The 18,774-nt window shown below is 42.8% G+C and overlaps 1 protein-coding gene across 1 annotated transcript in view; it reads right to left on the bottom strand.

The window, feature by feature from the left end:
* Positions 1-1,343: 1,343 nt before the first annotated feature.
* Positions 1,344-18,774, bottom strand: part of PDE5A (phosphodiesterase 5A) — a 161,956-nt gene continuing 144,525 nt past the window's right edge. Inside the window, exons 15-21 of the mRNA XM_044680023.1 lie at positions 15,016-15,103; positions 11,688-11,788; positions 9,192-9,269; positions 4,145-4,208; positions 3,413-3,487; positions 2,678-2,761; positions 1,344-1,501 (exon numbers count right to left, since the gene is read on the bottom strand). Of these exons, the coding sequence (XP_044535958.1) occupies positions 1,364-1,501; positions 2,678-2,761; positions 3,413-3,487; positions 4,145-4,208; positions 9,192-9,269; positions 11,688-11,788; positions 15,016-15,103 (628 nt within the window). The 3' untranslated portion in view covers positions 1,344-1,363. The remainder of the gene's footprint in view (positions 1,502-2,677; positions 2,762-3,412; positions 3,488-4,144; positions 4,209-9,191; positions 9,270-11,687; positions 11,789-15,015; positions 15,104-18,774) is intronic.

Raw genomic sequence — 18,774 nt, 5'->3', positions numbered from 1 at the left:
TAAAGTCCTGTCTTCCGGCTCCCTCCTGGGACTCCTTTCTAAGGGAAAGGGAAGGAATGGTTGACCCTTTGCCCTCCCCATAGCTACTCTTCTCTTAGGACAATGTAGGATTCCTGTTACCTAGGATTCACTCTTCCCTTTTGAGACCTGAGTGACGGAAATTTAATTTTTTGAGACATAAGTTGTAAGAATGTCTGTAAAGAGAGGCAGGTGATTTTATAGGCCATACTGGAAGGAGTGAATTTCCTGAAATTTATTCAACAGACTCGTTTTCTCTTAGATATTTAGCAATGCCAACAAGGACATCAAAAATCTGATTGGGTGATCCTGGGCAAGCCACTCACTCTGCACCTCAATTCTTTATCTGTAAAAAGAGAGCTGATTGTTTCTCAGAGGCCTCTTAATTCTAGATCTACGGACCCAGATTCAAATTCCCCTTCTGATGCTTACTTCTTGTGTGCCCTTGGGAAAGTCACTTACATAACCTTATTGGGCCACACTTACCTCCTCTGTAAAATGAGAGAGTTGGAGTAGGAGGCTTCTGAGGTCCCTTCATTCTTTAGAACTACGGTCCTAAGGATCTTGCTTCAAATTCTGCCTAGGATGTTTACTGCTTGTGTGGCCTTGGGGAAGTCCCTTAAATTTGGGGGGGGCGGCTATTACCTTATTTTTAAAATTAGAGGGTTGGACTAGATGGCCTCAGATTCCACTCGACTACTCTGATCATAATTGATATCTTCTCTGTTTATCTTCACTATAAATTACATGGCAGGACATCACACCCTTCCCACTATTGCAGAACTCTGAAAGGTGCTGAGGCAAGTCATGAATGTCATCTGGAAAGGCATTGGTGCCTTTCCCCCAAATCCCTGCAGTCCAGCTCTGTCCAAAGTCAGGCCTGGACACCCGCCTTCCCTCCTCGGCATTCTCAAACCCAGAGGAACTGACTGTTGATCCTGGCTCCTCTAGGAAGAGGGAGGAGCTGCCAAGCATTCTTGAAGAACTGGTCATTCAGCAACAGCAAAAACAAGCAAGGACACGGATAGACAGTCCCAGGGTCAAAGGCCTCCCAAGGCCTCCTTCGGCAGAAGCTGAGCATCGAGACCCCTGTGGCCATTATGGGCTAAGGGCCACCTCCCTTCAGTGGTATAGACACATACAGACGATACACATCAGGACCCCCCAAACGCATCACACTATGCCCTTAAAAATTGTGCAAAAATAAAACCAAACGTTAAAAAAAATACAGCAGTGGCAAAATATGTACCCAACTCGTACAGTGTCTATGAAAACTACGTATCACAAAATAGGACATCTTCTGTGTAAACGTAAACTCTGCGCGCTCGGTCTATCCCGGGCCCCTTCAGGTCAGCTTGGGCTGCCCGCTTTCGCCGTTCATCAGGTTCTTCTCCTGCTGCTCAGCCAGCGCCTGCCACTTCTGCCTATTTTTCCTACAGCCGTCTAGCAGGGGGAAGCAGGCCTCTGAGACGTGGGCCAGGGCCTGAGGAGACAAGGACAGATGGATAACTGGAAGGAGCTGCTCAGAGAACATAGCCCTCTCCCCCAGGTGTGAAGCACAGGGCTGCGGCCCCTCCCAAGTGACCTGGGAGAGAGCCCCCGAAGGGCCACACACAGGGTGACCGCCTGGGAAGGGCCCGCACTGGGGGAATAGGGAAAAGGCTTGCCCCATTCTAGGGTGGGACATGTTTGGGAACCTCAGGGCTGGGGTTACTTGATTTGGAGGGGGAGAAACGAGCCTGGGAACTAGGAGGAAGACTGAGCCCTTCTAGGGAGAGGGTGGTCTAGCCCAAGCTGCACTGATGGGGTCTGCCCTGGGGGAGGAAGGATGGATTGAGAGCACGTTCTAGTGGTAGCAGGGGGGATCTGAGAGAGGAGAGAGGGGCATGTGGCAGAGGGGAAGCGAGGTCAGGGCCAGGAAAAAGTCTTGGAATTACTGTCTAATCAATGTGAGGCTTTCTACTCAAGCTCTCTCAGCCTCTGTTTCCTAATCGGTAAAATGGGAAGGAAACAAGAAAATCTTACTATGTGCTGGGCACCGAGCCAAGTGCTTTACAACTATTAACTCATTAGATCTATCCTCACAACTATCCTCAGAGGTAGGCACTATTATTATCTCCATTTTACAGATAAAGAAACTGAGGCAGACTGTGGTTAAGTGACTTGCTCAGGGTCACACAGATAGGAAGTGCCTAAGCTAGGATTGAAAGTCAAGTATCCCCTGACTCTGGGTCCAACACACTATCCACTATTCCACCTAAGAAGCTCTGTCCTAGGTTCAGCATTAGTAACAGGAGACATAGTGCATCCTAGTGGAGAGAGTGGAGTCAGGAAGATGGAGGTTTGAATCCTGCCTCAGACACCTGCTAGTAGTGTGAAATAATAATAATAACAACCACCACCACCACCACCACCACCACCACCAACAATAATGATGATGATTATAATATGAATTTGGGTGAAATAATAATAATAAAGAAGCAGAAATTTTAGGCACTTTTTAGAACTTAGGGTACAAATTAATTGACAATAATAACATCGATAATAATCACAGAACCACAAATCATGATTAGACTATAATATTAAATAATAATAATATTAATAATAACAATATAACAACAACAACATGATGAGAATTTCCTTGCTTTCACACGAGTACCTCATAGAGTTGTAAGCAAATGGCATCGATGAATCCAACTTGCATGCTCGGGATTTTATTTTTCTTCTCTCTGTTCATCAAGTCCTAAAAACAAACCCAGAAACACGTGTCTTTATTTAAAGGCCATTATGAGAGAAGCCCAACCAGCAGCCATACCAGGAGTCAAACTCCAGGTTTCATTTTGGTGTCGTCCCTTAGAGACTGGCCTTGTTCAGAGACTGTCGCTGGCCCAGGCAGTCCCTGAGAACAACAGGGTGGCCCAGGAACACCAGAAATGATGAATGAATTCAAAGCCTTTATTAAGTGCTTACTCTGTGCTAAGTGCTGGGATGCAAATAGAAAGCATCCACCCTTCAGTTGCTTACATTCTAGCGGAGAGAAAAATGATGATGAAAATTGGGTTCCCCCAGCCTAATTCCAAATTTGGTAGCTAGGTGGCACAGTGGATAGAACGCTGGGCCTGGACTCAGAAAGACTCCTCTTCTTGAGTTCAGATTTGGCCTCAGACACTTTCTTGCTGTGTGACCCTGGACAGACCTTTTAACCCTGTAAATCTGTTTCCTCATCTGAAAATGACCTGGAGAAGGAAATGCAAACCACTCCAGTATCTTGGCCAAGAAAACCCCAAATGAGGTCAGGAAGACTGGGACACAATTGAACATGACTGAACAAGAGTCTAATTCCAAAGGGCCGGGCTTGGGTGTCCTTTAATCCAGCTGAAGCTTCCCTACTTACTGTGGGCTCGATGTTTAATTCCTTTCGCTCTCTGTCTCCTTGGTCAAAAAATTCTGCAGCCACTAGCTCTGCTATCTGAAACAGAGAATGGAGATCCCAAGAAGACTCGTTTTAGGAAAATCATTCAACATTCAATCATTCTTGTTTCCCAGCCCCAACGGTAAAATGAAAACTAAGATTAATGAGTCACAAAAAAATTTTTGAGAGAAAGTGTAGCTTAGTGGATAGAGCACTGGATTTGGAGAGAGGAATACACAAATTTAAATCCTGCTAGCTATGTGACCCTGGACAAATCGCTTAACCATTCTGTGATTCTTCATCTGTGAATTGAGAATGATGATAGTCCCACCATCTAGGCTTGCTGTAAGGACAAAGAGAGATTCTATAGAAAGTGCTCTATGAGGATTAGTTATGGAGATTCTTGTTATCAAAGCAGCCACAATAGTGAAATACGTGCTTCCCCAATCAACCAGAAGAATGAGGAGTCACGCAGACCACCTGAGATCACTGAGTCACAGGCCTTTTTTGTTTTCTTAGGCTCTTCTTGGAATTTAGCGTTAGGTGGCATAGGAATTTTAAGATGGGAAATATGGTGTCCAGCCAATGATTCTTTGTAAATACTGCTAAAAATAGCCAGCAAGATCTTCCACAAAGATCTCAGCCAACTCTGAAATAGAAAGCATTGTAGGATGGCTGTATAATCCATCATGTTTATACAAATCTGTGGCATACCCGCTGCTGAACTGGCCAGGGCTTGGTTATCGCAGAGAGATCACAGGCTGTCATCAGCATTGCTCTAGAAAAGGCAGAAAGACAAACTATTTGGGGTTACTCTTATAGGAAGGTATTGTTCACCAAAGCCCTCCTTTGACCCCTCATCTTGGATCTTGGCATGGAGAAAATTCTGCTGGCAAAGGCAGGCCCTCATCAAGCCAGAAAGGCTTTTGTGTCAGAGGACGGGAGTCAGAGTCAGAGGTTCAATTCCTTCCTTTTGCTCACTATCTGAAGGACCCTGGGCAAGTAACAACTTGGGCAGATACTAACTGGGTCTTGGTTTCCTCACCTCTAAAATGAGGGAGGTGGGCTAAATGGTCTCTCAGGTCCCTGCTGGTTTTAGAGTGATGAGAATATGATTTCAATGATAGGTCTTGAATAGACTGTATGTCTCTTATTTGATGACCAGTCTAGCCAAGGTTAGGGAGCCTCATGACTGGGTTAACCATAGTGTAATGAGTTTTTCAACCCTCACAATACTCAAAGACTGTTTACTAAGTTGCTGAAGAATTCCGATCTTTGTCTGTGGAAGGCAATACCCTCATAGTACGTCATCTTCTACTTTGATATCTGTCTTCTCTCTCTCTGTCTCTCTCTGTCTGACTGTCTGTCTGTCTGTCTGTCTGTCTGTCTGTCTGTCTGTCTCTCTCTCTGTCTCTCTCTCTTCCTTTCAGTATATATGTAGAGCTATCTCTTTCTAACTCTTCCTATATCACTGTCTTGCCATGAGGGGGAGGCTTGTGTAGCCCAATGAAATTATGAGCTATGCTGTGCAGGGTTACCCAAGATGGACAGATCACAGTGGAGCATTCAGACAAAAGATGATCCACTGGAGAAGGAAATGGCAAACTGCTCCAGGGTCTTTGCCAGGAAAATCCCACAGGCAGTGTACTAAAAGGATAAAAGAGATGGCACCAGAAGATGCATCCCTAAGGTCTGAAGGACATCAATGTACCATGGGGAAGAGCAGAAGATAACCATAAGTAGATCTAGTACTAATGAATCGGTTGGGCCAAAGCCGAAAGGAAGCTTGGCTACGGATACGTCTGGTGATAAAAGGAAAGTCTGATGCTGCCAAGATCAATATTGCACAGGAACCTGGAATGTCAGATCTATGAGCCAAGGTCAGCTGGATGTGGCCAGCTAGGAAATGGAAAGATTAAACATCGATATCTTGGGGTATCAGATAACTCAAATAGACGGGAATGGGTGAAATTAATTCAGGTGATCACGGTATCTATCACTGTAGGCAAGAATCCCTTAGAAGAAATGAAGTAGCCCTCATAGTCAATTAAAGAATGAGAAAAGTAGTATTGGGGTAAAAATTCAAAAATGAAAGAAAGGTATCTGTTCAAATGCAAGGTAAACTACTCAGCATCATAGAAATACAAGTCTGTGCTCCAACCACTGATGACAAAGAAACAAAAGTTATTCAGTTCTGTGAAAACCTACATCTTCTAGAAATAATTCCAAAAACCCCCATTCATCATAGGGGATTGGTGTGCTAAAACAGGAAATCAAAAGATAATTGGAATAACAGGCAAGTTTGGCCTTGGAGTACATAATGAAGCAGGGCAGAGACTAAGAGAGTTTTGTCAAGAAAACTCACTGGTTGTAGCACTCTTTTTCAACCACCCAAAAGGCCACTCCACACATGGACATCATCAGATGGTCAATATCAAAATAAGATTGATTATGTACTTTGCAGGCAAAGATGGAGAAGCTCTATACCCATGATGGAGAACCTATGGTATGTGTGCCAGAGGGGGCTGCTCCCTTCCCCCTCTCCATGCACGTCTCAGGATATTTTTCACATGTCCCACCCAATGGGAGCACTTCCTCTCTCTCCTGTCTGGGGTAAGAGGGAGGCTCACATGTGATGTGAGGGTTGCAATTCAGGCACTTGGTCTCTAAAAGGTTCACCATCTCTGCTCTATACAGTCAGTTAAAACAAGCCTTGGCGCTAACTGTGGCTCAGATTATGAACTTCTTATTATAAAATTCAGACTCAAACTGAAGAAAGTAAGGAAAACCATCAGACCATTTAGGTATGATCTAAGTAACAACCCTTATGAAGAAGAAGAAATGATGAATAGCTATAAGGGATTAGATCCGGGAGACAGAATGCCTGAAGAACTAGGGACAGAGGTTTATAATACTGAACATAGAGTATAGGATGCTATATAAAACATCCCAAAGAAAAAGAAGAGCAAGAAGGCTTTACAAAGAGCTGAGGAAAGAAAGAAAGGGAAAGGGAAAAAATATACTTAACTGAATGCAGAATTCCAGAGAATAGCAAGGAGAGAGAAAAATGTTTTCTTAAATGAGCGGTCTGAAGAAATAGAAGCAAAAAATAGATGGGAAAAATGAGATCTTTTAAAGAAAATCAGATATGTTAAGGGAATGTTTCATGGAAAAATAGGCACAAAGACAAAAATGGAAGAGATTGAACAGAAGTAGAAGAGATTGAGAAGAGGTGGCAAGAATATACAGGAAAAATCTTACCATCTCTGATGACCAGAAAGGTGTGTTTACTAAGCTAGAGCCAGACATCCTGGAGAATGAAGTCAAGTGGTCCTTAGGAAGCACTACTAACAATAAAGTTACCGGAGGTGATGGAATTCCAGTTGAGCTATTTAAAATCCTAAAAGATGATGCTGTTAAAGTGCTGTACTCAACGTGCCACCACATTTGGAAAACTCAACAGTGGTCTCTGGATTGTAAAAGAGCAGTTTATGTCTCAATCCTAAAGAAGGGCAATGCCAAAGATTGTTCAAACTACCAAACAATTGCCCTCTTCTCACACACTAGCAAGATATGCTAAAGATTCTTCAAAGTAAGCATCAGCAATGAGTGAACTGAGAAGTACCAGAGAACAAGCTAGTTTTAGCAGAAGCAGAGGAACTAAGACCAAATTGCAAACATTTGCTGGATTATAGGGAAAGCAAAGGAATTCCAGAAAAATATCTACTTCTGCTTTATTGACTCCACTAAAGCCTTTGACTGTGTGGATCACAACAAAATGGCAAGTATTCAATGAGATGAGAGTGCCAGATCATCTTACTTGTCTCCTGAGCAACAGCTAGAACTGAAATGGTAAAACTGATTCGTTTAAGATTGGAAAAAAGGTATGACGGTTATATAATGCCATCTCGTTTAATTTATATGCAGAGAACATCGTGCAAAATTCCAGAATGGATTAATCAAAACCTGGAATTTTATCAGCAATTTCAGGTATGCAGATATTACCTCTCTGATGGCAGAAAGTGAAGAATTAAGAAACCTCTTGATGAGGATGAAAGAGAAGAGTGTAAAGCTGGCTTGAAGTTTAACATAAAAAGCTAAGATCTTGGCAATTGGCTCCATTGCTTTCCTGGCAAAAAGTGAAAGCAGAAATGGAAACAGTGTCAGGTTTTATATTCTTAGACTCAAAGATCACTGCAGATAATGACTGCAGCCATGAAACTAAAAGACACTTGACATTTGTTCCTTGGAAGGAAAGCTATGGCAAATCTGGACAGCACAATAAAAATCAGAGACATTGTCTTGCTGACAAAAATCTGCATAGTCAAAGCTATGGTTTTTCCAGTAGTAATGGATGGTTTTGAGAGTTGGATCATAAGGAAAGTTGAGAGTTGCAGAATTAATGGATTTGAATTATGGTGCCAGAGAAGAATTTTGAGAGTCTCTTGCACAGCAAGGAGATCAAATCAGTTAATACTTAAAGAAATTAAATCAGACTATTCCCTAGATGGTCAAATACTGAAGCTGAAGCTTAAATATGTTGATCACATAATGAGAAGATAGGACACATTGGAAAAGACCCTGATGCTGGGAAAGACAGAAGGCAAAAAGAGAAGGGGACTCAAGGGGATGAGATGGATACAGTGTTATGGAAACAATGAAAATGAACTTGGACAAACTCTGAGAGATAGTGGAGGATAGAAGGGCCTGGTATACTTTGTTGGGCATGACTCAATGAACAACAATAATAACATCTCCATCTCTCTGTCTGTCTATCTTACATTAGGGCATTAGGAGAGTGGGTATGACAGAAATTAAATGGAATTGCTGAGGACCAGTCAGCAACCATATAAAGAATCAAACTCCAGGCTTCATTTTTGTTTAATCCTACAGAGAACTGACCTTATTTAGGGTTTAGTTTCTTGCCCAAGTTGGGGGGTGGGAATATCCATCCACCCATCATCCATCCATCCATCCATCCATCCATCCATCCATCCATCCATCCATTTTTCCATTTTCCATTCTATCTAATCTATCTATGTATCTATCTATGTATCTATCGAGAGACACACAGAGAGATGATATATATATAATGTAAAAGTGCCTTTAAAATTCAAAAATGTGGTATTAGGTCTGGCTGCCCTGCACTTTTATTGTATATAGAGCTGAAACCCACCTTGCTACTCTTTTATCTAAAAATTTTGATGGGATTTTTCAGTATTACTAATGTATTACATACCTATCTTATATGTAGGTTTTTTTTGCATGTTGCCTGCTTCATTAAAATTCAAGCTCCTTGTCGGCAGGGACTATGTTTTTACCTTGTTCTGTATCCGTAGTGCTTAGAACAGTTCCTAACCTCTGCTTGTAGAACTCTAGTAGTTGCTGTTCTCTGGGGGAGTCCAAATTATTAGGAAGTTTGATTGTATGTAAAACTGAAACCCAACATTCTGCCTCTTTCTCTCTGAAATTTTAGAAGGGAATTTTCAGTACTTCCTTTCCTAAGGAGGAGGAGATGGGGCAGGCCCAGGGCACCACTTCTCCACATTTTAAAGACACTTCCAAAATGAAAAGGTAGTGTGTTGATGGGAGCTCCAGAAGCGCCGTTACCAACTCACTGGCTCCAACTTTTGTTCAATGAATAGACCGGAGGGCTGTGCTCACAGTGCTGGCAGCGCTACATGTCACATCAGTGACACGAGATGGCAGATACTAATTGTGGGGGCAAGCTCATACCTTCAAGAATGCTACAATGACTTACAGAAATAACTCTCTGTGCTGGGAATCTTCAAAGTTGAATTGTTTCTTTCTTATGAGTTCAAAAAAGTCTCCTCTTCTCCTATGAAATAAAAGAAGCATATTTGATTGGTTATACCAGCTTCCCAGCCTGCACTCCCCTAGCTGTAGAGATCTAGGCAATAAAATGGGGCAGACTAGTCACTGAAACCTCATGTTCTTGAAGCTGGCTCCAATGAACTCATCATTCAATGTGCATCTGAGGCTGAGGAAGTGATCAGGGATATAAAAACATGAATCTTTTTGAGGGGAATATTTCCCAAGGGGCAATACCTTCACAGTATCATAGACTCATATATTAGAGCAAGAAAGGACTGAAGCCTTCGAAACCAAAACAGGGCTCTCTGGATCTGTCCAAGGCAGCATATCCAGACCTTGTCATACCTCTGGATTTATAGGACCAGAGATCTGGAGGGGGAAGGGACCTGAGAGGCAGCCCAGGCCAAACCCCTCCTTTTACAGATGAGGAACCTGGAACCCAAGGTTGGGCAGGGAGTAAGCTGTCAAAAGATAGGTTTGGATTTTAAGGTCTCCTGACTCCAGCCACAAGCCTGTTTCCTCTACTGTTGTGGTCCTAGTGTTAAAATCTTATATGAGACCCTATGTAATTAAGAAGAAAAATGTGTAATTTACAATATTTATGTCGTCTTGCTATCTAAGAAGAGTATACGTTTTATTATATGCCTAAATCCCAGGGTTCCATAAACAATAACTCAGAAGGCAGAATTGTGGAATAAAAAGAATAAAAAGTCTGAAGTCAGAGCCCTGGATTCAAATCTTAGCTCTGTGACTTACTGCCTGTATGGCCATGAATAAGACTTGTTATGTCTTACATGTATCAAAAGAAAAGACTACATCAAATGATCTCTAACTTCCATTTCCTTATAATCCTTAAGGGGTCTTTCTGCTCTAAATCCTCTCAGCCTAAGAGCGATGGCTCAGAATGGGTGACAGTGGTTTGGGACAGTTTTATGGAATTCTGTTGTTAAGCTGTAAATTACATAAAGTGGTGAAAAAATACAAAAAATGCCCCGCATGGCATTTCTTGATAAACCAGAATATTCCATTAAGCAGAGGATCTCATTCTCCAGTGCTCTGAATAAATCCGAATGATTCCTGACTACCACAGAAGGGCGTCAAGCCCTACAGTGGTAGCCACTTTCTGTTATGGGATAGTGGACAGCTGCCATAAAACAATGTCTTGATTCTCAAGAAATAGGGGATAAGATATCAGACTTGTGATTTCATTGATAAAAGAAATCCTGAGATAAGGAAACTTCTGCCAATGGAGGTTGCTACCTTCCTTGGGAGCACTGGGAGGTTAAAGGATGCTCAAGGTCACACATTCAGCATGCTCCAGAGGTGACACTTGAACTCTTTTCTTTTCAAAATTCTTTTCAAAATTCAATTCACTATGTGAGGCTTCTTGTTTTATTAAAAATAACAGAATAAAATACCCTTTGTATTGCGTAAAGAGGTGATCGGTGGGTTCCATTCCCAGTAAGCATTGTGTAAACTAGAATCTGTCATCCTCTTCCCCTTCCAAAGGCACAAGCATATATCTTAAGAGACATAAGAATTCTGGAATACCACATGTGCATTTTTTTGGATTTGTAAAAGAAGGACAACCTTCAGGCTTGCATGGCCATCAGAGATGAGTGTAAGCACAATTGACAAAAACCTGTGTGCCAACATAACATCTCATTTTTTCTTAGCAGATTCCATTGTTTTCCCTTCCCAACATTTCTCAGGGCAAAGTTAACTGTTTTGACTTCTTCACCTCCACCCTTTCCCAGTTAGTTTTGAGAGAGAGTTTCAATAAATAATAAAATTGTAAATAGCAAAACCATCAGCTCCTCAAAAAGAAGCCCTGAGCCTAGCTAGGTCTCTGATTCCAAGCCTGGGGCTCTTTCCACTGTACCCAAAAGAGAGAACTGATTGCATTTATTTTCTTTTTAGGCCTGGTTGTGTAATAATAGACAGGGGCAGGGACGATTTTAGGGATTAGACCTGAGATTGGTGGGTATAAGGAAATCGCGGGATAGGACACTTCCTCTACCAATGCAGAGCAGTGTCTCTGTAACTTGTAGTTTTGGAGAGTTGTTTGGGGCACTCAGAATTTAGTGACTTGCCCATATTTGTACAGCCAGTGTAGGTCTGAGGCAGAACATGAACTCAACTCTTTAGGTCATATGCCATGCTGCCTTTCGTAATATATTTCATAATGGATATCAAGATCTGTGAGGGATGATCTGTCGTTTTTTTGTTTTAAGCAAAACCAAAGAAAAAAGTTTTATTGTTTTCCTATATTAGACCATTCCACACACTGTTAAATACTTTTTCTAAGATTCCCTGTTTTGTTAAAATAAAAAAGTTCTCAAGATGATGCTCTAAATGATTCTATAATTCCAAATGATCTCAAGGGAATGCCATTAGTCCCAAGGTAGGTCTTCTCACTTACTTGATGTACAATGCCAAGTCAGTGGCTAGAATTGCCTGCTTGATCATTTTCAATGTGGCTTTGTATTCGTCAATGGACAGGCCACTGAGAATCTGGTTGCCCTTGACAAAGAGAAACACAGGGTTAGGACTTGATCTGGAGTTGTGGATAAAGGCACATCAGTTGCTGTGAGTCAGTTAATTTTTGTTGTTCAGTCATATCTGACTCTTTGTGACCCCAACTAGGGTTTTCTTGGCAAAGATACTGGGGTGGTTTGCCATTTTCCTTCTCCAGATCATTTTATAGATGAAAGAATTGAAGTAAGTAGGGTTATATGAACTTGTCCAGGGTCATATTGCTAGTGAGTGTCTGAGACCAGATTTGAACTCAAGAAGATGAGTGTATCCCAAAATGGCCTCATCTTCTGAGCCCATGAGAATTGATACAAACAGTTGTTTACTTCAGGTATGAACCATGGGAGGACTTTCCCCACCAATGCTATCCCACCATGGGGCCATTTTGAATGAAGTCTGACTACTCTGGCATATCTGTTGGCTGCCTCTCTGACCTGTCTCTAACTTCTGTATGTGCTCTAGCCCTAAAACCTACTGGTCACCTTTCATGTTCACTTTGGGGAGGTTACCCACTTTAAGTGAGGGTAATTGGTCATCAACTCTGAAGCATCCAGAAGACCTTTCCTAGGCCCCAGCTGCTAGACTCTTTCTCTTTAAGGATACCTTCTGCTAATTCCTTAGGAAGGTAAGGATTAAAAAAAAAAAAAGATCTCTGCTATTAGATTTCTGCTTGGTGACTCCTCTGAGACTACTATTTTAGGAAGGACCACAGCTTACCTTAACCCTCTCTTTGGATTTCTTGTCTTCTCCTATTCCATTATTTATCCTCTCCCCTAACTTTCCAGCTCTCCTTTATGGGTTGGCTTCTTCCATTAGAATGTAAGCTTCTTGAGGACAGAGACTGTCTTGCTTGTATTTATATGGCCCCTGGCAGGTATACTTAATAAATGTTCACTCACTCTATACAAGCATTGGCAAAGGTTTTCAAGTTTGGGTGCCCAAACTGCAACTTCAAGCTGCCTGTGAGCCACACACCCCGCCCCACCTGTTCCCTCATTACCCCAGAGAGCTGAGGGAGGAGGTGCTTGCTTTGGGCAGCTGGACAGAGGGGTGGGGAATGCAAAAATGTCCTCCAGCACTGGGAAGAGGGGGAACGGATCAGCTTCCCCCATGCAGGCTGGACACGTGGGCCAATACTTTGCCAATGCTGCTTTATACTCTATCCATCTATCTCATCTATCTATGTATGCATCCATCTATCTGCCTATTCATCTACATTTTTCTTATCACATCTCTTGATTAATTTATTCTTCTTCCTCTTCCTATTTATCCCCTATCCATCTATCCTCTCTCTTTTTCTTTCCCTCTCCTCCAATCCATCCATCTATCCATTCACCCAGGAAGTTGAAAATAGACTGAAGTCTGCATGGGTAAAAGGAGAATCCATGATGATAAAATCAAAGGCTCTTTGAAAATATAATTTTCACTATTATTGTATTTTGATAGAAGTCCCTGATCTACAATAGTTAAAGAGCTGGCCTCAGACATAGGTCTAAGTTCTTTCTCTGATACATACTGGCTGTGTGATCCTGGATAAGTCCCTTAACTTCCAGCGCTCCAGGAAGCTCTCTCTAAAAAGCTACAAAAGGAAGAATGCTTGCATTCTAGTACTTGCAGGGGGGAATTTCCTATGTGAGGAAAATCCAAGGTTCATTCTGAAAACCAAACCAAATAAAAATCTGCTTCTGCTGGCTGTAGTCTTCCTCATGTGGGCATTGCCACTAAGACGGATCTCAGCCCATTCTGGGCAGCTCTGGTCCATGGAAGGATGGAGGTAGGGTCTACCTAATGTGCTGGGTGCCATTCTCTGATTGTCTTGACATTATGTCCACATCATGGGTGGCCACCCCTCACTTTTTCAAGGGATTAACTGGCTCGCCTTTTTTCTCAGTCATATATACACATCTCAAATTATATTCATTGTGTGAACAGAATTTGCTCCTTAGGACTCTCTTACCCAGCATCCCATTTGCATGTTTACACTGCGTGTGAACATAGGGAGGATAAAGTTTTGGTGTGACCCCGCTCCCCCCCTTTTTTCCCTGAATGTGGCTGCTGAATGAAGCTGGCTGAGAGCCAGCAGGAGAATTTACACATGTGGTCTTACTTTAGTTAGAATATTAGGCTTTGAACTTCTATTTTTTATTTTCTTCTACTTCAAGTGATTATTAATAAACTTTATAAAAATAATACTTGGAGTTATTGCTATTAATTTAAATCTTACAAATGGCATGGAATGCTACAGGTTTTGAAGAATGAAGCTGCTCTTAATAGGTGACAGAAATGTCTAAATTCCAGGTTCAAAGCAAAAATTTCAGGAAATAACCATTTTTTTTTTTTTTGCCAGCACCAACCAGCCAATCAAGAGGTCTTCATTCATTAAACAGCCACTAGGTGCTGGGCACCATGGGAAGTGCTGTATCAAAATAAGCTGGTACTCAGCTGGCAGAGGACTTCTTTTCTTTTTTCTTCTCTAGCCTATGTCCAAGGTAGAGACCAAAGATTTGCTCATATAGCCAAGTAGTGGTAAGTGCTCATGGTGGTTCAGGGTTGGCAGTTGGAGTTAAGTGACTTCCCCAGGGTCACAGCTAGGAAGTGTCTGAAGCCAGATTTGAACCTCCCATCTCCAGAACTGGCTCTCTATCCACAGAGCCACCTACCTGTCCCAAAGACCAAGGCCAGCTCTCTATCCATTCTGCCCTGCTGCTTCTTCTTCTATTAAAATAACAACCAATCCCCTTGCCCCCTTTGCCCATAGTTATTAACTTCAATCCATAACCAAAGAAGAGATAATGCTTTTTAAAGGACGGGTCTTACAACTTTTCTATCTTTCAAGACTACATCTTTGTCTAGAAAGGAATGACCAGGTCGATGGCCAGCAGACTGCTAAGAGTTTGGACCCGGGGACTCGGAGCTAGGAGGCACCAGCACCAAACCCATCTCCCCGGCCTCGTTGGGGGAGGCATTACGTGAGATGGTCCAGATGAGTGTCCCAGCTTCCCTTCGGGGCCGTGTTTAGACAGGCTGGGGAGCACCCAGGAGTCAGCAACATTGGGAAGCTTTCAAACAGCTTGGGTTTTCCTTCCTTACCCAAAAAGGAATAAAGTCTGCTTAAGAATTTATGAGGCTGGGAAGCATTCCAAAATCTAAAAATACGACTCCAACAACCAAGTCGGTTTTTTTCCAAATCATGTAACTACAAGCGAGATACTCACTGGGCTGTTAAGGATCATCAGGCACTGGTCAAAATGATGGTGCTCCATTATGGAGTGGCAGTAAAGCTGCGCGAGGGGGTGTTCACTTCTGCGGGACAATCCAGTGGGTGAAGGGAGAGAAAGGACATTTGATCAGACAATTGGTATAGATTTAGTGCTTACTGCTCCCGCCATAGGTCAGGTATTGTGCCAGGCACTGGAGATCCAGAGAAAAATAAACTATGATCAAAACAAACATTCACCCAGAGACACCTGTATTCCCCTGAGGAGAGACAATTGGCTTGTCACTTCAAGCCACAGTCTCTCATTTTTCTTCGAGAGGAAAGGAGAGGGAGCCTGGCTTCCCAAATAAAGCAAAGAATTATACCTGAAGAGGGGACAGGTACAAGGCTGACCCAACGAGGCCAACTACTCTGCTAGAAGATGGACCGTTCAATCCGTTTCAGCTGTGATTAAAACTAGCCAATCCACCAAGAATTCCCTGGGGCATGATAAACGGGGTGCACAACCATGGACAATTATGGAACCAATGTGGATCGGTGAAGCTGTCAAGGGCCTCAGAAGCCAGCTAGTCTGGCGTGTACTTGGACGGGGATCCTCTCTCCAATGGCCCCCCAAAGGGGTCATCATCAGGCTTCTCTGTCTTAAAGACCTCTCTACTTCCCAAAGGAGACCATTCTACTTTGGGGCAGCTCTCATTCTGAGAAACCAGAGGCTCATAGGTTTTGAGCCTGCAAGGCCCTTAGAGTCCAATTCCCTCATTTTACAGATGAAGAAACTGAGGCATACATATTGCCCTGGGTCCCACAGCTACTAAGTCCCTGAGGCTGGATTTGAACTAATGTCTTTCCTAACTCCAAGTCCAGAGCTCTATCCTTTATAGGATCTGCCTCTCAAAGTTATCTAGTCCAACGCCTTTGTTTATAGATATGGAAATCGAGGCCCAGGAGGCGAAGTGGCACCATCTAGAATACAGAGGCATGTGACAGAGGTAGATTTTGAACTCAGGGCCCCTGCTTCTAAAGCCAGTGTTCTGTCCAGCATTCTCTGCTGCCATGTTTTACTTAAGAGAAAGCATAGTTCCACTGGGACACGTGCCACTGGAATTCCGGCAGCACACACACAGATGAGGCCACAGATACAACAAAGCACTCAAGGACGAACAATGAATTCAAATCTATGAGAAAGTTATAGGAAATGAGGGACCGTTTCAAGAAATCATTCTTAAAAAGAAATCATTTTTTAAAAGACTCTACTTCCCAGGGACTTGGAAGGGTCCACCATCTGGCCCTCCCTCTTTCAAGTTGTGGAAGAATTACAATTTCATTCTAATGGCTAGAATGCTGGACTTGGAGCCAGAAAGCCCTGGGTTCGAATGCGCCTCAAAATTCTAGGATTATGGTGAGGATGAAATGAGCTAACATTTGTAAAGCACTTAGTACAGTGCCTGGGACATTGGATATTGTTGTTCAGTGGCATCCAGCTCCTTGTGAAGTCCATGGGGAAGATATTAGTGTGCTTTGCCATTTGCTTCTCCAGTGTGTCCATTTTATAGATGAAAAATTGAAGCCAACAGAAGTTAAGTGACATGCTAACAAGTATCTGAGGCCAGATTTGAACTCAGATCTTCTTGACTCCATGCCTGGTCTCTTATCTCCTATACCCCCTTAGCTGCCTCAGACATATTAGGTGCTTAATAAATGCTTGCTTTCTTCCTGTTTTCTTTCCCCCCCAAATGGCATTAGACTGTCCTAGGAAATGGAGAAGTGAGAAGAAAAGGCAGGAGGCAGCATGAGCAATAAGGAATCCCTGGGGGTGGACTGAGTTTCAGCACCTCCAGCTAGCACCCAAGTGTGATTTCTGACAAGTCACACCCGGGCTGTTTCTCATTAAGCAAAAGTCAGTCTGTGTGACACAGCAGATGAATGCAAATTATGCCCCAAACTTCTTCTTACCTTCTAAAAATACTGATTTATGAGGCAAATCAGAGGCTGAGAAATCCTGCAAATTTCCTCTTTACAAAAATACTCAGCACAAGTAGCAGCCCGGGCCTTTCCTTCCTTTTTGCTCAGGGCATCTGGGGTCAGTGGGACATCTAGGAAGGCGATCACGGCCGCCCCCTCCTCGCCCCACTCTGCACTCTCGGAAGACTCCACCCGTTTGCTGGGTCTTTGCTGCGTGAGTGGGAAAAGGACCAGAAGCCGGCCCCAAATACCAGCCTGCCTGGGCCAAGGGGTGGGAGAAGGGGCTCTGGTGGCTGCCTCAGACGCCAAAGATAAGGGGTGCCCGTGTTAGTATTTGCATGGATGCTCTTGATTTTAGTAGGCTCATTTTTAAATATGTGAAAGACATCAGGGACCAGGAGAAATTCTGATCAATCCACAATCAACTAACTGTAGAAAAGTGAAGATAAAAATGATTTCCTTCTCTCTAGGCAGAGAGGACCACAAGAGGGGAGGCCGGAGGGGCCCTTAGAGGTTACTGACTTCAACCATCTAATTGGTGGCCATCAAAGTCAGGTGACTTGCCCAAGGTCATACAAATTTAAGTGTCACAACTCAGTCTTTCTCCTCATTGCCTCTATCATGGATTAGAGAGACTGAATTGTCAGACAAGGCTAGTGAGTTGATTTGTTTTGCTCAACTCTCCTTGGTTATTGAAGTAGGGCTCTGCTGCTGGGATGTGGAGGGAGGAATCACTGAGGAATGACAGTGGGATTAAAAAGCATTGTTACAACATCAATATGGGGGGGGGAGAAATTAGGTGCAAATTTAAAAAATCTCATCTGCAAATGACCTGGATAGCACATTTTTTAAAGCCCTTAACTTTTATCTCAGTATCAAGCCTAAGGCAGAAGAGTGGCAAGGACTAGGCCATCAGGGTTAAGTGAATTGTCTGAGGTTACATAGTTAGGAAGTTTCTGAGGCCAGATTTGAACCTGAGTCCTTCCTCAGGCCTGATCTCTCTCCACTGAGCTACCTCGCTGCCCCCCCCCCCAAAAAAAAAAAGGAGATGAAAATTAACCAGACCTGATGCAGGGAGATGTCTTAACCAAACAAGGAATAGGGGAAATCAATTATATCAATCAATTACATAAAATTGAAAAGCTTTTGTCATGACAAAATCAATGCCAAAGGATAATAAGAGAAGCTCCTGATCAGGAAAAACCTTTGCATGAAATATCACTTATAAAGAGGTCTGATATCCAAGATATAGGGAATTAACAAATATAGTGAACACAATATAGCACCAATAAGTAAGACCAAGAGCCATTCCCTACCGGGGAAGTGATCAAAGAGTATGAATGAATGGTCTTCAAAAGAAGAATTGGAAACTCTTAAAAGATAACTGTGAAGTTTTCTTTTGCACAAACAAAATTGATACAGATGATGATAGATGGAAAGAATCAAAGTTGGAGAGGCTAAAGACACACAGGTATATATTAACATACTACTAGCTGAGTTTTGGGGCCACTGAGATAGAGTATTGGGCTTCAAGTCAAGAAGATTCCTCTTCCTGAGTTCAAATCTGGCCTCAGACACTAGCTGTGTGACCCTGGGCAAGTCATTTAAGTCTGTTTCAGTTTCCTCACAGAAAACGGGTTGGAGAAGGAAAAGGAGAACCACTACCGTATCTTTGGCAAGAAAACCACAAATGGGTTCTGGAAGAGTTGGACATGATTAAAACAAATGAACAACAAAACTAAATTGTCTTACTGATTACCACTTTGTAATATTGTCTGAAATCGGACACCGATAG

The sequence above is a fragment of the Gracilinanus agilis genome, chromosome 6 (genome assembly GCF_016433145.1).
Source record: "Gracilinanus agilis isolate LMUSP501 chromosome 6, AgileGrace, whole genome shotgun sequence".
NCBI lineage: Eukaryota > Metazoa > Chordata > Mammalia > Didelphimorphia > Didelphidae > Gracilinanus > Gracilinanus agilis.
This window is presented reverse-complemented; position numbering and strand designations above follow the sequence as displayed.